Source organism: Phallusia mammillata, chromosome 2, assembly GCF_965637545.1.
Source record: "Phallusia mammillata chromosome 2, kaPhaMamm4.hap1.1, whole genome shotgun sequence".
NCBI lineage: Eukaryota > Metazoa > Chordata > Ascidiacea > Phlebobranchia > Ascidiidae > Phallusia > Phallusia mammillata.
In genome coordinates, this window is record NC_137253.1 from 22936554 (window position 1) to 22956871 (window position 20318).

At 41.0% G+C, this 20318-nt stretch overlaps 2 protein-coding genes across 2 annotated transcripts; both read left to right on the top strand.

Annotated features, from left to right (window-relative positions):
* The first annotated feature begins 1316 nt into the window (after positions 1-1316).
* Positions 1317-4708, top strand: LOC145214101 (lysophospholipase D GDPD1-like). The gene is made up of 8 exons (XM_080082565.1): positions 1317-1542; positions 1614-1656; positions 2432-2567; positions 2626-2796; positions 2901-2990; positions 3045-3178; positions 3628-3733; positions 3801-4708. The coding sequence occupies exons 1-8, from the start codon at positions 1389-1391 to the stop codon at positions 3960-3962; spliced, it is 996 nt and encodes a 331-aa protein (XP_079938691.1). The 5' UTR covers positions 1317-1388; the 3' UTR covers positions 3963-4708.
* A 2352-nt stretch (positions 4709-7060) lies between these two features.
* On the top strand, positions 7061-19812 carry LOC145213688 (TNF receptor-associated factor 4-like). Its single transcript, XM_080082050.1, has 7 exons — positions 7061-7318; positions 14264-14315; positions 16488-16592; positions 16696-16851; positions 17133-17300; positions 17506-17661; positions 18686-19812. The coding sequence occupies exons 1-7, from the start codon at positions 7176-7178 to the stop codon at positions 19310-19312; spliced, it is 1407 nt and encodes a 468-aa protein (XP_079938176.1). The 5' UTR covers positions 7061-7175; the 3' UTR covers positions 19313-19812.
* The last annotated feature ends 506 nt before the right edge of the window (positions 19813-20318 follow it).

Sequence of the window (20318 nt, forward strand, 5' to 3'; positions counted from 1 at the left end):
TGCGAATTTCAGATAAGTGGCGCAACGGAGCATAGGCGTTTACGATGACAATAATTCCTGAAATAGCAAACTGCGGGCTCGGCAAATATTGTCACCCTAAACGCCTATGCTCCGTTGCGCCACGTATCAAAAATTCCAAAACCGGCGTGTTATGAGTTCCTGTGTTAGAAGCTCTAACAGCGTGAAGCATGCAAAACTAGCTTATATCGTATATACTTTGTAAATCCATATAATCGTATGAGCTTCATAATGCGTATATTGCATCTCGACTCCCCAAAGTCCGTCAATTAAAAAATACCTACCTCAGATAAATACCCAAATAACGCAAATGCTGACGATCCGAATTACAACACTCGTTTATGTCATATGTTTGATTCGTTAATGTTTGATAAGTTCAAAGATGGTTTGATTGATTGTTTAACGCCGCTGTGTGCGACAAACATCTCCATAGTCATTAACCAAGCGTGTCTACATTAAAACGGGCATTTGTTATTGAGCTGCGGACATTAGGTAGTTGTAATTCGAAAAGCCTTTGCCGCCATCGTTTTACACCGAAACACCTTTTTTCAAGCGTACACGATAACACTTTGAAGATAAATATTTCAACACCATTAGGTAAAGTGTAGTTTTTGCTGATACAAAACAGTTTGTATCAAAATGTAAACAAACTTGCGAATACCAATTTTCACGGCATTTCGTTTAAAAGGGGACAGAAAATGCGGAAAAGCGTACAACTGTGTCGGTCATGCTTTCACCAAGCGAAATTAACTCAACTCATACTACTGACGTAACGATTCGAGAATGCAATGCCCAGGCAGACCCATGTCAATGACGTTGAGGAGGCTTTAAAATTTGTGTTTATGAAAAAAAGAAAAGTGTTTTTTTAAATTTGAAAAAAATCTACCCAACAATAGTCGTGGAATGATACAAAGCTAATGCCACGACAACATAGTTAAGATCTGCATGTAACGATGTAATTTTTTTGTGCTCTGGCAGCAAATAAATAATTCAAGACTGCTGTACAGGCAATATTGGACGTTATCAAACCTGTACGTTCACTATCTTTAAAAATCAATATATTTTTGAGCAAAAGCGAAAAGAAACTCTTATCCTGTTGACATTCATCAGTTTTATTAAGGCAAACCACCTAATGTCATACTCATACTTCAGAGTACTGAAGCATAGCAAAGTCAAACAGGCACCATTTCGACTGAGCAAAGCAAACAGTCGGTTGTCCTTTCAGATGCGCGTACTTGTCGGTTAAGTTAAAGTGACAAAGCAATTCAATCTAAAGGCGTTTATGTCGATCAGGGTTTTTGGCTGTAAAACAAATCTATCTTTGTTTTTGCTGAAACTAGCGGTAACCAACGTGTGAAACCAGATACAGAATGACTTTGAGTGTCGGGGCAACGGTTGGTTATGCAATTTTAGGCACATTCGGTGCCTATGCAGTAACTTCTGTGTTGCTGCTTAACTGTCCTACTATTGTCCACAAAAAGAAAAAGCGCAGTTTTTACTGTGCTCATATCAGCCATCGTGGAGGTATGTCTTGTCAGTAGATTGTGTGAGCCTATATTCTACTACAGCAATGTGATTACTGATAACCATTTCAGGTGCTGCTGAGAGACTTGAAAACACAATGGATGCATATAATCAGTAAGTTAAATGCAGGCCTACTCTAAATGGGTATATTTTTAGATGCAAACTGAACACTTTAATTTAGGCGTTAAACACACACTTTGCCGTATTTCGATTCAAGTCGCTTTCGATTGAATGGGTTACAGTGTGATCCATTTGTGCAGTGTCATTCTTATTTGCGATCAGTCAAGCGGCAAGACCGTGTGGAACTGCTATACTTAAACCAATACACAGGCCCAAGTAAACAGTTTATTTATCTTTAGGAATACACCTTAACTTCGCATGCTTAATGGTTTAACTTCGGACCTTTGTGGTACCGAGTAAATGCACTGCATAACCTGTTTTAATTTTTTTGCAACTTCGTATACATCCAACAATTAACTTATTTAGTTTGCAAGTTTCATTTAATCGTTGAAAATATTTCCGCCCGTGTGTTGATTTCTACTGCAGTCGGTTGCCAAGTGCACATTCGAAAGGCTATTACATCAACACCTATAGGTAATGTTTTATTGGATTTATTTAAACACATAACCGTTTTAGTGGAAACGTTCTGTAAACTGACAGCTTTATCAAGCTCATAAATGTTTTTTTGGAATTTCCCAACTACATCCGTCTCATATTATAGGATTTTTCCAACGTGCACGCGAAAACTGAGATTCAAGCGGGCTCTATATTTTAGATTAGCAATAATAACCGGCCCGAATCCAATAAATTATTTGGAGTTCTTGTTGTAACTCGGCTCCTCTTTTACATATTCATTCTTGAAAGTGAGTGTGTGTTTCGTTACGTGCAGTGCCGTTGAAGTTGGAAGTCAAATGCTTGAACTCGACGTTCACTTAACTAAAGACAAAGTCGTTGTCGTTTCTCACGATGAAGACCTAGAGCGTTGTTGTGGTGTTGAAGCCAAAATACCTGATCTGAATTTTGAAGTAAGGTGTTTTTTCTAAAAAAGTTATCTTTTGACAACCAAGTTACTTGCCCTCTCAGGAACTGCCCAAACTAAAGGAATCCCTAAAAATAACGTTCTATGGTAGTCATACCTGTCTTAACACTGGCGAGAAAAAAAGTATTCCAACCCTTGAAGAAGTTTTCAAAACCTTTCCTAATACACCAATAAACCTTGATGTCAAAGGGGAACAGGAAGATCTTATTTTTGAGGTACTAGCCTATTTTAAACATGTTTTCTGCATAGATCTGTAGCACTGTGACAAATTGTATTCTAATGTGAACGGTTTTTGTTTACAATAGCATTCTGTGTTTAGACTGTGGAATTGGTCCAGAAGTACCAAAGAGAAAAGATCACTGTCTGGGGTAACTTTCGTAGTTCCACAGTAGAGAGATTGCACAAATTGGTAAGAAAGGACATTATTCGGTTTCGCAAGTACTTACAATGCCCATGCTTTTAGAATCCCGAAGTCCCCATCATGTTTTCAATCAAAAAGGTCATATTGGCGTATGTTTGGTTTTACACTGGATTGCTCCCATTCATACCACTTGAAGAGTCATTTTTCGAGATCCCACATCCTAACAGCTTTAAACGGTATTTTGTTTTTGGTTGGATAGCCTACACCATGGGGCGTGCAACATACGGCCCGCGTTAGTAGTTTACGTGGCCCGCGCTGCTGTCTTCTATTAGCTCATTGTTTGATAGTTTTTACTGTTCCTAGGAAGTTGTTAATTGCACTGTATTATTGGCATCAAATCATTTGTAACATTGTATCACAAAATAAAGTTTACATTAAGGTCTCTATAGAAAACTAGTTTTTTTGACGGACCCCTAAAACCAACCCACGGACCCTTGATTTGCAGGTTGGGAATCACTCCAATAAATGATTTTTTTCACCAAAATGTTTGTGTCGGTTTATTAAATGGCCCTCAGCTAAATTAAAAATACAAATTGTGCCCCATTGCGATAAACAGCACGCCCTTCGCCTTCACCCTATCATACCATTAATGTACAACGAAGAGAATATTTTGTTCTATTTTCAGAGTGAGATTTAATTTTACCGCAAATCAAAAGAGGCTCTTGTCAATGGCTTCCTTTTTGCTGAGGAGTCGAATTTTATTCAAACATTTAAAAGCTCGTGGAATAGCGGTAAATCAAAGTATTGCTTTCATTTTATTTCACATCTTTTAATATATTTTATACTTGTCAATTATAGACATATTTATGGGTTTTAAACGAAGAAGAAGATTTTAAAGATGCCTTTGAACTTGGTGCAGAAGGTGTTATGACTGATTGTCCAACCAAGTTATCAACATGGCTAAATGAAAATCCGCAATATTGGATAGGAAAAAGAAACGTTGAAGAACAATTGTCGTAACTTTTTTAAGTGCCCCACCTGTTTAAAATGCACCCCTGCCTGATATTTTGTATCAAGTTATATTGTAAGATGTGTTCTTTTGTACCAGTACGAAGTTCATTTGTTGCAATTAGTGCGCTACCTTCAGTATACAAATTCACTTCGTTTTATGTGTCACGTTTTACCGCTCCTTTGTTCAAAATACTGTGACTCAATTGATTGTTGGCTGACTTTACCTGTGGGATTGACTCTACAAGTTAAGTCAGGTAAAGGGTTAAACACTAAAACTGGCGGTTTTAACGCACTTTTTGAGATTTTGTTTGTTGTCTTTAGTCGCAGTTGTTGCTTGTGATTTTTGCGAACGTAGGTTTTCATGCAATTAGGCAGTGTATCTTGAGTTAAAATTGACAAAGCCGCATACAATTCTCTACGATTGCTGTGATTAATTATGCCCACCAAAGTTTTGAATAAAGTTTACGAAACCTCGTTACCATAAATACGCTTTTAACTTGTCCTATCATAATATTTATGGTTTATACCGCAAACTTTAGACTGTAGTTGACTATACACTTGCTTGTTTTGCAATGCACTGTTGGTTTTTGGCTTTTACTGCATTCAATTTTATCGTAATCGACCATTAATTGTGCACACACTTAAAAATTCGCTTGCATTTTTTTGCACACCCGGCCGAAAATAACTACCGCGAGACGTCGGTAGAGATTATTATAGTGCATCTTTTGAAGGTGGTGCCGAAACTTAGACTTGGTTTGCCGAACTCATTGACATTTGCACTTTGCAGTAGCAACCTGTTTTGTATTTATGTTTCTTAAAACTTTTAGCAGTTGGGTTAAGGCCTATCAAGTCAGAAAGCTTGACAAATTTCATTGTTTATGTTTTTTAGTGCATCAAAAGGTTTTACAGGAAACTTATTAATTATTATTGTTTGCTTTTCAAAAAACAATTTTAGTAGTACTCCAAAACCAACATAACGTACAGTAGATTTTTTAAATAGTGCATTGCGATAAGTTGCCAAATATGTCGATATTATGCCGATCTAGCACCAAAGTTGTGCGCGGGGTACGTTTATGTTTCTATTCTTAGGTCGCAACAGTACAATTCTAAATTGGCGCCTTTACATAATTGATGTCTAATAGATTTACATTCTGCTATTCGCAAGTTGTTTCATGACAAGCGGATACTCAGCAACACACAGTTTTGTTTTCAACTGTGGCAAAACTCGCACCGTGACCTACATCGTACTGAGAAGGGTGCTTCCGCCCACTCTTTGCAGCGGCAGCGCAGGCGTGATCGCACTTTCTAGTTCAGAGGACACGGAACAGCTGACCCAAAAGACAAGCTCCTGTCGACGAGTCACGCTCTGGTGCGCACGATAAGTAGCTAGGGACAATAGAACGAAAACGCAACGGCGGGCGGCACACGCCCACGCTCTGGACGCGAATACGTGGGTTGTGCGCAAGGGTTCTTCATTCAGGTGTTTACTTACGCGCTCGGTCGTTTTCAGCAGTGGTAATCCAAGCCACCGTGTAGTTGTTAACTACTCAGCGATGGTGAACAGTTTGGTTAAAGTTTAAACGCTGCGTGTTTTGCTTTTCATAAGAGTGCCTGTTGAGCCGCTCAATGAACAAACTATTTAGTTGCCGCAAACAAGACTTGAAACTAGCAGACGAGTCACCGTCCAAACAGCAAGCAGCGGCATAACATTAGAAATCTGTGCAATTGGCACAAAGGTGATGCGGTGTTGCTCGAGCCTTCTGTCAGTCCAGTCAATAACTAATTACAGACAGCATCCACGTGGATGACCCAGGAGACCTCATGAAATTTCAATTCATCGTGCCTGTAACGCAGCTTATTGAAACAGGACAATCAATGTAAACAAAGGATTTTGTAATTAGCCATACACGTCCCTCCGGACGATTACCAGAGGCGCGAGATTCTCTCTGTTTTCTAGGTAGGACCTGGCATGAAATAAATCGATGTGCTATTGATGTCTATGGAAAAACAGGGTTTTTAGGGGGTTGTCTGTATATAGTGACCGCAATATTATTTTACTATATGGCGTTAATATAGCGTCCACTTAAGTGGAGATCTGGCGTCCGCGAGCAGATGGTCGCGTACTTAATATAAGGGGGCGATAAGAACCGTTGAAAAGTAATCTGGTAAACAGGTCCAGTTTCCACTTATCACTGCTTACGAATATGAAAAAGGTAATGAAAGCTATCCAAAACAACTAGCGGCTGACCGAAGTTCTGTAAAGTGCAGACACAACCGGCGTGTGGACGCTCATCGACTGGTACACAGGCACTTTTGAGGGCTAGGTTTCAATAGCACATTTATTGATGTACGACTGCTGGGCGCTATACGAACCTTTATGTTGTTAGATACGTAACGCGTTTGATGCATTTTCAATAAACAAATCTAGGTCATAATAAAAAAGTTGCAGCCCTACAACTGCGACAAGGGGCCATAAAAGAGGTATGACACTACATTGGAAACAAAGACCATTGTGCGCCGCATCATTGCCCGTTACAGGCGAGAAGAACTTTCTCTTTTTCGCCTTTTTTCGTCGGCTATTAGTTCTCCGCTCCAGCGAGAAACTGTTCATTAGTTCAGACAATGAAACGAATCAACTTAGAACGCAGTTCGGAGGAAATGTGTGCTAAGATTATCCCCAGCTTTTCTTGTTGATTAGAAGATTTACTTTGGGCGTCGAAAGTATAGCTGTACTTGCCAAACCACTTTACTGCAAAGGACAGAAGACGAAGTAAGGTATTGCGGAATGTTCAAATATTAGCAAAGCTACAATGTAAACATTACGCAAAGGTATTGTTTTGTGAGTTGCGACAGCCAGCATAGCGCAATAGTTTGCAGTGCTTAGGAACAGAATATGTTCAATGTGTAAATTAAAATAGTGGAGTTACCGCGTTTATCAAAGGAAGACAATAGTTTGGCGTTAAGGAAACAGTAGCTTGTTTGTAAATTTTACACAGTTGCAACCAGTGCCTCATTCTAAAAATAGGAATGTCGATTTGCCTTCTGATCTTTAAATTATCTAACTGAAAATATTGACAGATTCTGAAAAGTGTATTAGAATAAAAAGTGCAATCCTACAAGTTTACTCTGTGTTTCAGGATTAAGGTCATCTGTAATTCTGTATAACACACTAAGCTTTTTCGAATTGCTTGAGAACGAACCTCGTGTTTCCGTCGTTGAAACATGCCTGGTTATCAAACAAAGTTTGTCGATAAGGTCCGCAAGCGACATCAGTGTCCGTTATGTCATCTCCCTATGCGAGATCCAGTACAGATAACGACTTGCAGACATCGCTACTGCGACACTTGCCTGCAAAACTTTCTCGGGTAAGTGACATCATAATATTTATTGTTCTATCTTTAGATCTGTGGTTGACTGTGTTGCATTAAGTTTAGTTTTGAAAAAGAAGAAACATGTAGCCTACTCGATTTTGTAAACCTTTATAGCGCACATGCAAAGCGATTTGTATTTTGCCTAATGTACAACCGGCCAACAATTGGAATGTGCATTGTGAATGAGGGCCTCTGAGTTGATAAGTGACGATTCACTTTTTTGCGGTTACATTTCCATTTATGCGTACCACGCACCGGTTGTGCCCGAGGAATGCAGCTGCCCACTGTGCATGAGGACTTGCTCGTAAAACGCGAAGTGAGCAAACGTCCTGAACGAATCGCCCGGAGTGGTTTTGCGGATAAAGCTACACATTTCGGTATTGACCTGACTCCACTCAACACGCACCATATCCGCGTGTCCATTGAAACCTGCACTTGTCGACAGCCGCATTGGGCTACAATAACAAACCGTGTCCAACACGATTGGGTCTCCGACTCATCCGACATTAAAAATTGGTCACTTTTCCCAACGCAGATGCGTTGTGATTGTTGTCTGCAGCCTGGAGGGCTTCGGCGAACGGCCGACCAGGAATGCCTTTGTTGAAATTCAAAACGTCACATTCGATACTTGTATCTGGGTTGAAACTTTAGCTTGTTTTCACAAATGCAAACACTTTTGCTTTCTTAGTCCGCTTTTGAGCGGCACTATCCCGGTGCGCTAAAAAATGCAGTCTTTCATTGCTTTTTTGGTTTTGTTGATAAATTCCTCGACTGACGTGAAAGGTGAAAGTTATGCAGATATGTCATATGTGCCTTCCACGTCGGCGTTAAAGCCAAAGACATTTTGCAAAAAATGTCAGTGGTCCACATAAAACGCGTTCTCTCTGATGTTAACGCTTATCTTAAAATTAAAAATTAGTCATTGCCCTTGCGATTACACAAAAAAAAACAGGGGTGTACATTTATCGAATGTTTGGGTATTTAAGTTCACATTAAACTTTGAAACACGTGTATGTCAATGAGTCAACGGCGCGTATCTGAATAATCTCTCAAGGCTGTGGGAAAACGGGATAAGTTGGTCCTCGCGACTGGCAAGTATCAGCTTACATAACAAATCAACTATGTGTGTGTTGGATTCACACGAGCCACAAGCGTTTGTATGCGGCGTGGGAAGCTTACCTTCTGATGTTAACGTTGTCTGTTCCGCCCATACCTGTTACGACATTTCTGACATTAAGTGGATTGCGATATGGATTGGGTGTTAACATGATCCTGCTTTCCCATGCAAGTTGGGCAATCTGTTCAGCGATAAGAGCCTATTTAAAACTTCCTGTCACACTCATGAGCAAATCTTCCAACGAAGTCGTTTTCGTCCCCATTTTTTAAACCGTTACATCTTTCGAGTATCCACTGCCCCGTGTGATTAATTCAGATCTGTCAACAACCATTTACGTGGGGTTTCCAACAGTCGAAGCTGATGTTAATAGTGAGGTGTATTGCAAACATTTCCATGTATTATCCACAGGATCTGTTGGTATTCACATGTCTCGGCAACGTAAATGCGACACTGTTTCTATTCATTTAGAAGTTGTAAAGTGTGATTGTGACCTTTGTCAAAGAACAGTGGGTGTGAGAGCATTGTGTTAATCACCGCCTTTTGCGTTAATGAATTCCGTCCTTTTGCCTTGATGTTTCGTTGTCGTTTTGACGACGGACACCAACACAAAGATAGTTTCACACGTAATGGCCAAAGTGCTATGATCGCGCAACGAGAATCGCGGCGTCGCTTAATAAGAGGTCTACCAGCTTTTCGTTTACGAGCACTCGTTTTCGAGAGCAATTTGATCGCGGTGAGCTGTTAATTAACGAACTCAACACTTTTCCGAACAAGTTGTCCTTACAAGCTTTGCTGTTTGACGTTTCAACGACTTTTGGAGCCGCTTGGCATTTGCCAAACACCGCTGACGTAAAAGTCGCGTCGCCTACTGGCTAAGTCTGGCCTACTGCAGGTTCAAAGGTCAATGGGTTCCGTAGCGAAGGAAGCACGGTGATTCTAGCTGGAGCAGTGACTTAAACACCAAGAACGCGGAACGAACCAAACCGCTGGGTTGATATTTGAACGCTGAATCATACATTGATATGTGGTCTTTATTAAACCTTTCTCAAACACCTGTTTCCAAGTTGGTGGGCACGCATTCGCTTATCGCAAACATTATAAGTTTCGGTAAACATAAATCTTGTTCTCTCCCAAGTGAACCAACACTTGGTTTTTCAGCTTTTAAGCATGTGTTATAGGTTTATTTATAGACTACAGATGCATATGCTATATGAATGGCAACATTGTGGACGATATTTTGTGTTGCTGTGTTGATGTTTCCGCACTAAGTAACGCTTCGTTGCCAAACGGCTCGCCATGATGCTTTGAAACTTAACCTGTATTCGTTCTAACACAAATACATACAAAGTGTCGAAATAGTTCCCCTTGAACAAGTCATTGTACGCTGCTGTATCCCTTGTCACGGGCTAATGCTTCTCTGAAACATCAGGTGCACTTGCGTTTAAAGTTCAGTGGATTGTGGTATTGAAAATACCGATGGATTTTACTTCCATAGTTGGTTTTGATATTTACGCGTTTTTGGGGCTGTTGCTGCAAACCGTTAGACCAGAAGATTGGGCAAACAAACTTTTTTCACCATAACCTTTCGCAGGGTTATCGTATCGACATATAGTTACAAAGAAAGCTTGCCCGTAGCATGGCGAGTAGCGCTTGACAAATTGTCTCCCAACTGAGGGGTAACAACCGTAAAAATCATAATCGCACTCTGATTGGGTTCTGAATAGTTTTGAAGACCGAAGGGTTTGTTTTCCTACGTTGTGTTAATCCGCGAGTGACGCGACAACTCGACCGTCAAAATCCGATTAAAAAGGTTAAACGGCCTAAAATTGGCCTCAATCTGAAACATGTGCCGCTCATAAATATCGACGCGTTTGTCAAGGCCTCTGCGCGGAAGATCGTGAGAAAACTTAGCGGCACGTAAAGCACCACAATGAGCATGCCTGGGTAAAATCGGGGTATGAAAGAGGCGATTTATTTTTAACAATAAAAATGTTTGGTTTGATTTGGATTGTGACGCGTATCTAAGTTGTGTACAATGACTGGCGACCGTCTGCCAGTCTCATCGGCATCCCGTTCGCTTTGGGTTACGGATACTCGGTCACGTGATCACCCTGTCTTGCCGATGAGGCGACGTAATCTCAGCGAAGGTTTTGTTTCTCGTCCAGTGTGACGTCAAAACTCCATTGTCTCCCGGCTTCCGATGTCGCGATGATAGAAGTTGATGAACGCCGTCGGGGCGCGAAGTTTGTTTGAGCTATAGATCTACCAGGGAATATTTTGAGCTTGGCGACGACCAGTCAATTGTCGACCAGCCAAACTTTCGCACCATAGGAAACCTAAGCGCTCCCATAAGCATTCCTCCCCAATGACGGGCCTTTGCTACTATAAGTGTGAAGTAATGCCAAATTTGGTCGCATTATAAAGGTCAGCAACGCCTAGCTAAACTTCAAACGAATGATTTCGTTAGCTTCAAGTAGACGAAGTTTTCAACGTGGAAAAGTAGTAAACATTAATTTAGATCAGAATGTTCGTGGAACGCATGCATGGTGGAGGCCGTGATCGGATTATTGCTGTTCAAACTTTGTTTAAATCGTTTCGGAGTAAAATCCGATGTTTGCGTTACGCCGATGGAAGTGGTGCAGATGCATTAGGCACAAAGCGCGCGCGAGGCACGTGGATTGGATTAAGGTCGATTGGCGAGCAATGGGTGCTCTTCTAGCTGTGATGTTTAGTGATGTTGAAGGACGCGCGCTAAAACAAACGTTCTTGGACCGTAAAATTACTCGCGCTTTGATGAAAAGATAGCGCCAATAGGCCTGCTGCTTTTAAGCCAGTGTACAAAGAAACGTGTAAGTAATACCGAACCATTGACCTGCTACAACGTTTGTAACCTACATTTCCCGTTGTCAACGTTCACTTTCGCCAAAGATTACTTAAAGGGGGCGACGTTTCCTGTTTACAATACAGGCACAGCGTGGCATATTTTTCGTTGCCTACTTGGTCACCCTTTCTACCTGAAGGATTTTCTTGCTTTTTGCCACTATCTAATGGCGTGACAAACAAGAAATTAAACTCAAACGGCGGCCGCAAACGATTTGTAAGGTTACAACCGCAGTCAACAAAAGGTCACAAGAGGTGCGAAGGGCACTTTGTAAGAGAAAAAACGAAGTAAGGGGTGTTTCGCACCTGCAGGTTTATCTTTGGGCGTCTTAACTTGTCACGATATATCACACCGACGTAAAACCGAAACCCAAGCTGAACATCGGGACTGTGAGCTTGATCTTGTTTTTGTCAAATCAGCAATTTGGAGATTGTATAAGAAGGTTGTGCTTTCATCCCAGCTTTCGTCTGTATAAGGCGCTGCGTTAAGGCCGCGAAATGAAAACCGAGGATTAATCATCCTGCAATTTAACACGAAGGGCGTGCAAATGTGCCGCGCGATAAATATTAATGCAGAAGCAGGAAAACCGATCCTGCGGCACACACCGCTATATAATTTCACCGATAAGCGGCCACCGCGGGTATTATCTCCGTTTGATTGCGGTTCGATAAATTAGCAACTTGATCCCCTTGTGTGTCACTCAACCGTCATCCTGCGTGTTTATTGCGCCTCGATACGCTATCGAGATCGTCGCGATTCCACATAACGGCCTGAGGCGATGGTATAGCTGTAACTGTTACTGATCCGAAAGTAATAATTCTTTAACGATATTTTATCGCCAGTGCACGGGTGAAGTATGATTACGTAGGTGTATCAACTTATTTACTATAGGATGTAGTTTCAATCTAGCATTAGCGCTTTGCTCGTCCAGTCGGTGACAATGTATCGCTGGTGTGTTTGTAAACATCGCCTCCTCGTGTAATTTACAATGTCCGAAATGAGTGGGAGAAACTTATTTCTAGCGACAATTATGGTAAACAGACGAAAGGTTTGCCTGGTGAGCTTGCGGGGGTGTGTTACAACCGAACACGTAGTAGTTTGAAAAATCAAACAAATCTCCCTGTCATACTTCCGTCATAGCAAAGATTATTTTAAAGGCCACTGTTGTCGCAATGACGTTATTTCTAGTCATAAGTAGGGCGTTTGCCTATGTTTTACCTGAACTGGATAACGAGTGAGAAGGCCTCATTGGTTTCCTTAGAAAACCAATCATCCTATCCGATTTCGTTAAGTGGCAGTAGGAATGCTTTGTGTATTTTCGTTGCCCGGCTCGGGTTTAATAACGAGGTACATACCCCGACCGACACCGCAGATCATTCAGCCGTAGGGCATTGCAGCTTCTGCGGTGGTTAACATTAAATAAACTTTAACACGAAATATTTTGACTTGAATCAGATTTCAAATATGTACTGCGTGAAAAAATGTAAATGGAAAGCCGTGTTTTTTGAAAGTCATGTATACAAAACATTTCCACATCTGGATTAAATATACCTTTGTTCTCGGGCTATATCTGCATACCTCATCGGTGACTTACGTAAACTATTGTGAATGCGACAGCGTGCAATTTAGCCGGCTTGAGATCGGAGACAAAGCGACGGCAGAAGTGCACCGCACCATATAAGGGTGCCGAATTACAACCGGACAAACCACCGAATTAGCCAACCAAATTTGCTTGGCTGTAGCCCGGAATTAAATCGCAACTGAAGACGATTAACCACTTCACACGATCTCTTTGCGCACATTACACACGTTTGCGGTTGGTTAGACTTTAAATATTACAGCTTTCAGTGGGTAACGCTGATAGTTAACATAAAGATCATAAACGTTACAAAAAAAGAAACAATAATTAGAACGTGCACAATTCTAGAAATCCTATGGTGAAATTGTGAAAATTAGTTGTCTGTTCTGACATGGCAAAGTTTTGGCGTTCGTTGTGGACTTTAGTACAGGTGTATCGTAGCTTGAGAAAGTGGAAGGTTTCGGTTCGTTATGGCAGCTTATGAGCTACTAGAGCAGTGTGGTGTTAGCAAAATTATAATCTTTTAATGAAACGTCGTTCGGCGAAAAGCAATCACCGAAATCCTTCGCTCGCTTTGTTCAGCGCGTACCTGCGCCAGTGTAATCCCAGCCGCTGGTCGTGAACCGGATTTTCGCGCTTGTTTTCTGATGCGACAACAACACGAGATGCGTCATTCCGGCGCTCGGTTGGCGAGGCCGAGATAAAGTTGTTAGAAAATCTCCCAGTAGATGTTTTTTGACCTAAAAGAACCGAAAAAACAAGCTTCGAAAGTTTTCACTGACGTTCGTGCTCTTTATTAGTGATTAAATCGATCGACATCGAGGGTTTATTCACCAGCAGCCTGAGTCATCATGTGCGTCTTCCTTGCACAAGTCGTTGACTAATTAGGGGGTCAAGTACACTACAAAGTTCGTTAACGCTGGTGGCAACAAAGGAGAAAAGCTCGCCTGCTCTTGATTGATACACGAATGTTTGTTTTGTAGGGAGTCGACACATTCCGTGTAATTGTAACCGCCGCGCTGACAATACGCGATGTGTGTACATTCGTACGACGTTTGTCTGGGACGCCCAACTTCACACTGTGTATTGTGCTATTCGTGTCGTTGCAATATTGACGTTTTCCTTGACAAATTATTATACTATCATGGTTAAATCGCGGTCTAAAACCTTTGACAATTACATAACGCAGCGGGTTACCGCTTGGCTTAATTCAGACATGCCCAGGCAAGCCCATGACGCCAATAAACCAATATGCAGTGAACGTGAAAATTCTTTCAAATTACGTCATATTTTATTTGACTGATTAAAATTTGATTGACGGTCGGTTGTCTAATTATTAATCGAATATTGTTTTCTTTTCAGGGAAGGAGTTTTTAATTGCCCTGTTGACCACCTTTCACTGGATTATGCAAAGGTAAGATTTGTTTTTCTTCTTTACACTTTTAAGCATAAGCAAACAAACCTATTCGATGTCCACGAAAGTTCCATATTAAAAGCGCTTTTTGATGTAAGCTCATGACACGAAAGACATTAATCTATTTTCTCCGACAATGAACGCTAAATTGCAAGTTACGACAAGATAAGTCAAAAACGTAATAAGGTTATCACTGCTAAGCATGATGGTTCTCGAAGAATGTTGTCGTTTCAAACACAGTCAGCGGTATCTGAAAACCTGGCCGTCCGCCCATGCAAATTTGCACCTGCTAATTTTCGGATTGACCATCGCCCAGTAGTGTTGACAAGTGCCGTTTGGGTGAAATGAAACAAGGGTAAGGCTCTAAAATCCGCCGTCAACACAGACTTCTGCGGTGTTGGCTTACCGTGCCCGTTTTCCCATAACCCCAAGACAGACATTACAACAAGAATGTGTGGTTGTCACCGCGGCTCCCACACTGCTAGAAGTCATGCACGTGGCTATGGTATAAGGGTGAATGGTGCAATTCTGAGGAAACCGGTTTTTGCATGCATGGAGAGGCCTCGACAACGCGCTGCTTAAAACCTAGATCGCCTATCCAAATTTAGAAAACGAACCTTCTTATCTGAGAACATTTTCGTTCACTGAACTGTGTCAAATATGGGAGCTTAGTAGGGACGTGACCTTGCAAAGTAATTTTCGTGTTGCCAATTGTAGCGAGTTGCCGACGTTAAGTCGCCTTTCAGTCGATGATAAACTGTTTTCGTGGCAGACGAGATCTGTGTGTGGTTGCTAAGTACCAAAGGCGAAGGTTAGTTCGTTAGCGTTTCGGCATAACGCGGTTAACGTTCTCCATCATCTTGCCTTTAGAGTTGTTTAAACCGTTTGTTGTGTGTTGCTCGGTCGGTTAATTTTATTGGAATGTACTGTAGAAAAAAAAATATGTTAAGTTTTGTTACGAGTTTCAAATTTAAACCCAGGACGCCCCCGCGAATAATTTATGCCATGGGTTACCCACCTTTTATAGGATTCTAACCAAAGCACTCCCACTCCTACCTCAAAAACAATTTGAAGAAAATCCAAACCTACGACTTTTAGTGTAAAATGTCAAGTTGGGTGATACACAAGTGCCGGTGATTTGTTCTCAACGACAATACCTTGCGATTGGAGCGTAAACTCTGCGTGGGATCTCGAAAGGTTTTGGTCTTGACGCATACCAAGACCCGCCAGTCGCGATTACACGCACTGGTGACTTGCTGACTACTGGCCGTCAGTTGTGCGTCTCCGGACGTCATATTGAACGATTGTGGCGCAATAAAAGTTTTTTTGCCAAATGGCGCAAGACTTCTAGAATCTAAATCTCGTATCTTACGATAACATCAAGATTTTTTCCCTGTATTTTCTGGAAAATGTGCAGTGCATAAACTGGTGGTACAACTTTTGCGCAACAAAGCGGTTTATTAAAGTCACATTACATAACTGCTTTTGACGTTGACTTAATATGTAATGAATTGAAGTGGCAGTTCACTAACATGTAAAAAATAAGACCAGTTTGGGCGCAAGCGTCCCAGGAATGTCTCCAGTAAACGCCAGCAGGTGTCAGGCGCGCTCGCACATTCTCACAAATATTTACCTTCACCATTCGGCGAGAGAATAATTTATCTGCCGGATCTAATTTTCGATTAGCAGTGCAGAATTAAATATCAAAGACCCGCGCCTTTGTTTATGTTTAAATTCATCGCGGTGCCATATGCCGCGGCTCGCTTCTAAAACAGAATCGACCCGAATTGCATTAAAGCCGGCCTCGTTGTAGAATTCTGATTGTCAGTAGGCATTAAGTTCAAGGTTTAAGGCCGGAAAACAGCTTGGAATTCTAAGCAAAACGAAAGTGAAGTATTGCTGATGTCGCTCATTAAACGCTCGTCTCCTGCTAACGACATGCGCGTCGACAACACAATGCCCGTGCGAATCGGAAATCTGTCAGGAATTTGACAGACGCTGCGTGACGATTCTCGTAGGGATTGACTTACTGCGTTCGGCGTATATGCCATAACCACCGGGGACTTTTATTTCCGAGCTTATCCCCTGTCAAATATACTTTGTCGCCCAAAAGATTATGTTCACTTTTGACACGTTGAATTGCCCAGGGTTAATCCGCCTGTGATGTTTTAGATTTATCCTGATCCGGATTTAGAAAGTGACATTATGTCGTTGACTACACACTGCAACAACTACCCGTCCGGATGTAAATGGACCGGAAAACTTCACCATCTTAAGGTAAGATTACACTCCACCCTAAAATCTTTTTATACCTTCGACAAACCGGTGCTCTTGGTGGTCCTAAATTTTATAAGTTTCCTTTACAATTGCTTTATTTTAGGCTCACCAAGACAAGTGCAGCCACAGCGAGCGAGACTGCCCGAACCGATGTGGCGCTCGTGTGCGAACGATGAAGCTCGCCGATCATTTGGAATTCGAATGCCTTAAAAGACGAGTGACTTGCAATTTTTGCGCAAAAGACTTCAACGGAGAACAGGTATTCCTTTTGTTCATTCACATCCATCAGCGCTTTCTTTGTTTGTTTGCGCTTCGTAGGAATCAAATAAGATGTCGGTTTGTGTATTTTCTCAAAGTCATTGAGTAGCAAGCGATTGGTTATTGGCGTCCTTTAAAATCAATTAACCACAGAAAAAGAGCTTAGTTGTAACAAAGGATGTTTGTATGGCGCATATTTAACTAAATAAACCGAAGATAACCATAATGAAATTGTTTTAAATGCTTTGTTGTATAGGACTAATCTTGGTCTTTTGTTTATAGATGGAAGAACACGAGGGTTCATGTCCAATGGAAAGCATACACTGCGAGAACAAATGTGGCGCAAAAATGCTTCGCAAATACCTCACACGTCACACGACTGGCGACTGCCCCAAGCGAGCAACGAAGTGCACTTACTGTGCCAAAGACTTTAATTACGACATACTGCAGGTATAATTCCTTAGTTATTATCTCGGGTATTTAAGGGCAGCAACAGAATCTAAGCTTGGTAAAGCGTTCAGTTTAGGTATATTTATAGAACAATTAATTTTTTTGACACATTGCCAATTTATGCTTCATCTATTTGTACGTTTCCTTTCAATAACGTTATGTGTGCACTAAACTTAACAACAAACATTTATTTTGATCGAAACAGACACATCTTGGAAATTGTCCTCGCTACCCGATCGGCTGTCCAAACCGATGCGACGTTATGAAGATACCCAGAGAGGAGTTAGAGCTACATTTAAAGGAGCAATGCAAGTCCGCTCTAACAACTTGCCCATTCAAAGAAGCCGGCTGCAAACACAAGGTATGTGCACTTACGCACTTTCCATTTGTGTATGTCTATTGTTTTGTGTATCTGGAGGTTGGAAGTTGATATCTTTTTGCGGCGTTTGCAAAACAATAAGGTTAAATGCCTGCTACGGCTAGTTGTGATTTGGAGAAACCAGAAGCGCCGCTTAGTCGCACCACAACCACTTTGTTCGCCGTTTTGTTAGTCCATTTATACATTGCGTGGAGCACAAGTCCAAAGTTGTTTCCTGCAAAATATTTCCGGTACTGAATGGTACCTGGTTTTTGTCTGAAACGCATTTGCGGGCAATATGTTTCAGTTTGGGCGTACAGCAGACAACCCCACAAAATCAACTTTGATTTTTTATCTTTTGAGGATAACACTAAAACAACGTTTAACAATTACATCTGTCAACAACTAGACGCTTTGCTTCTACGCCAAATTGTACAATGTTGAAAGACCATTATTTACCCCAACAAGTGAACGGAAACGTCGCACCGCAATCTTGAAAACGTTGTTGTATCAACACACGCATCACTAAGTAGGCGGCAAAAAGCGGAAACCCGACGTATTTTCAGCAAACATGATTCCTGGGCTTTGGGTCGCGATGCTTTGAACTATAAACTCACATTTCCTCAATACACAATTTCGACACACGCACCTTGGCCAATTAAAATGTTCGTCCATACACAAGATTGGTCAAAACGACTCGAGAAGTAATCGTGGTTTACAAATGGGCTAAGTCAGTGCACCCAAGCATAAATAGTGATGATAGTTTTTACCCTGTAGTTATACGACGTGTGCAGTCGGAGGTCTATTGTTGGCTTTGAAAATTAGAATGATTCACGCACTTAAACGCCTTTAGTAAATCCTTTCTCGCTTTTGTCACAACAAAGCGGTATAAAATGGCTTTTGTTAACCCCGTATGTGTTTAAGTGAGAAACAATAAAACTTACTGCCCTTTTGTATTCGCTTTTTATTTTAACATGAGCAAGCATGTTAGCAGTTCTCGCTTTCTAACTTTTATTCTGTATTCTAGTGTCCTCGATACCACCTCGATCGCCATCTAGCGGAAGCAAACACCACCCACATTCGAAGTATGTTCGAGCTTGTGAAATCACAGCGACTACAGATTGCCGAGCTTCAGCGCCAAGTCGGCGAAATGAGCGTCAACAACAAGGGCACATTACTATGGAAAATCGCCGACTACTCGAAAAAGTTACAAGCGGCACAAAACGACCAGTTGATCGAAATCAAAAGTCCACCTTTTTACACTCATCGATACGGTTACAAGCTTCAGTTGTCTGCCTTCCTTAATGGTAATGGAAGCGGAATTAACTCCCACCTGTCGTTATACATTCGAGTTCTGCCTGGTGATTACGATTCCTTGCTTGAGTGGCCGTTTTCGCACGATATCACGTTCAATATCCTTGACCAAGGAGATCCGCTCTCTTCCAAGCGAAGCCACATCAATGTGCGTTTCACACCTGACCCGACGTGGAAAAATTTTCAGCAACCAAATCCAGACTGTGACGACGATTCAACCCTTGGATTTGGCTATCCCAAGTTTGTTTCTCACAAAGAACTCAAGGACAACAACTATTTAAAGGGAAATGCTCTTTTCATTAAAGCTACCGTCGACACATCGCGTATCATCATACCATAATAGAACTTTTGTTTATCATAGCTTCAACTTTTCTCTTAGCGATGCCTTGTTACAAATCCATCATGATATAGTAATCATTTCTACCTATCATAAAAAATGTGCAGAACATGCTGGATGTGTTTTGCTGCAAATGGATAGGCTAGCCTATTTATGCTTTGCTTATGATCTTATTGTTGCTTTCCTATTTTGACATCACTTTGTTTATTTTTTATTTCTTTAATGCGTAATGAATGTTGTTTTGTGCTCCTGTGAAAGTTTTATTATGTCGTGTGACCATTTCAGTTCCGTTTATTTTTAGCATATGTCATGGAGTTGAACATTCGAAAAAACACTGCATGGAATTTCTGTTTTAATGTTTTATACATGGTTAGTGGTGGAACTTTGTTTTCTCCATGAACAATGTCAACCTTTTTGACAGTTCTTTTGTTTTGTTTAAGTTTGTTTGTATATTAGTCGAATCGCCAATTGACCCGACTGAAATAAATCAAGCAAAAAAACTTTTTGTGTTTCCATAATTGAAGTTTATGAAAAGGTTTCCTCATAGATGACATTTGTAGGATGCTAGTTTTAGTGGACTGATAAACTGTTTCTGCAACCGAGGTGTCAAAAAGCAGTATATTGCGGAAATAGCCCAGTACTTTTTGACACTTTGGTTGCAGAAACAGTTTACAAAGTTAACCGTGTGTCATTTATAAATAATAATCAGAGAAAAAAGAGAGCGATTAGGCTTTACCCAAATTCTACTAGGTTCTTGTGAGTCACCCTTTAACTTATTTCGAGTAAAAATTGCAAACGATAAAGTCGTAAAACGGTAGGTAGGATAATAAATTTGGTCTTTATTTAATCGGCTTGTATCATTTTCCCAATGATTTTAAAACTTTTAAAATCATTGATTTTCCAACATAAAGAAAATATTTCCGTTGAATTAAATTGACACCCTTGACCGACTTTCGCACGCGACGTGTGAATTTATTTCGAAGTTGTCAACAACAGACGTTTACAGCTA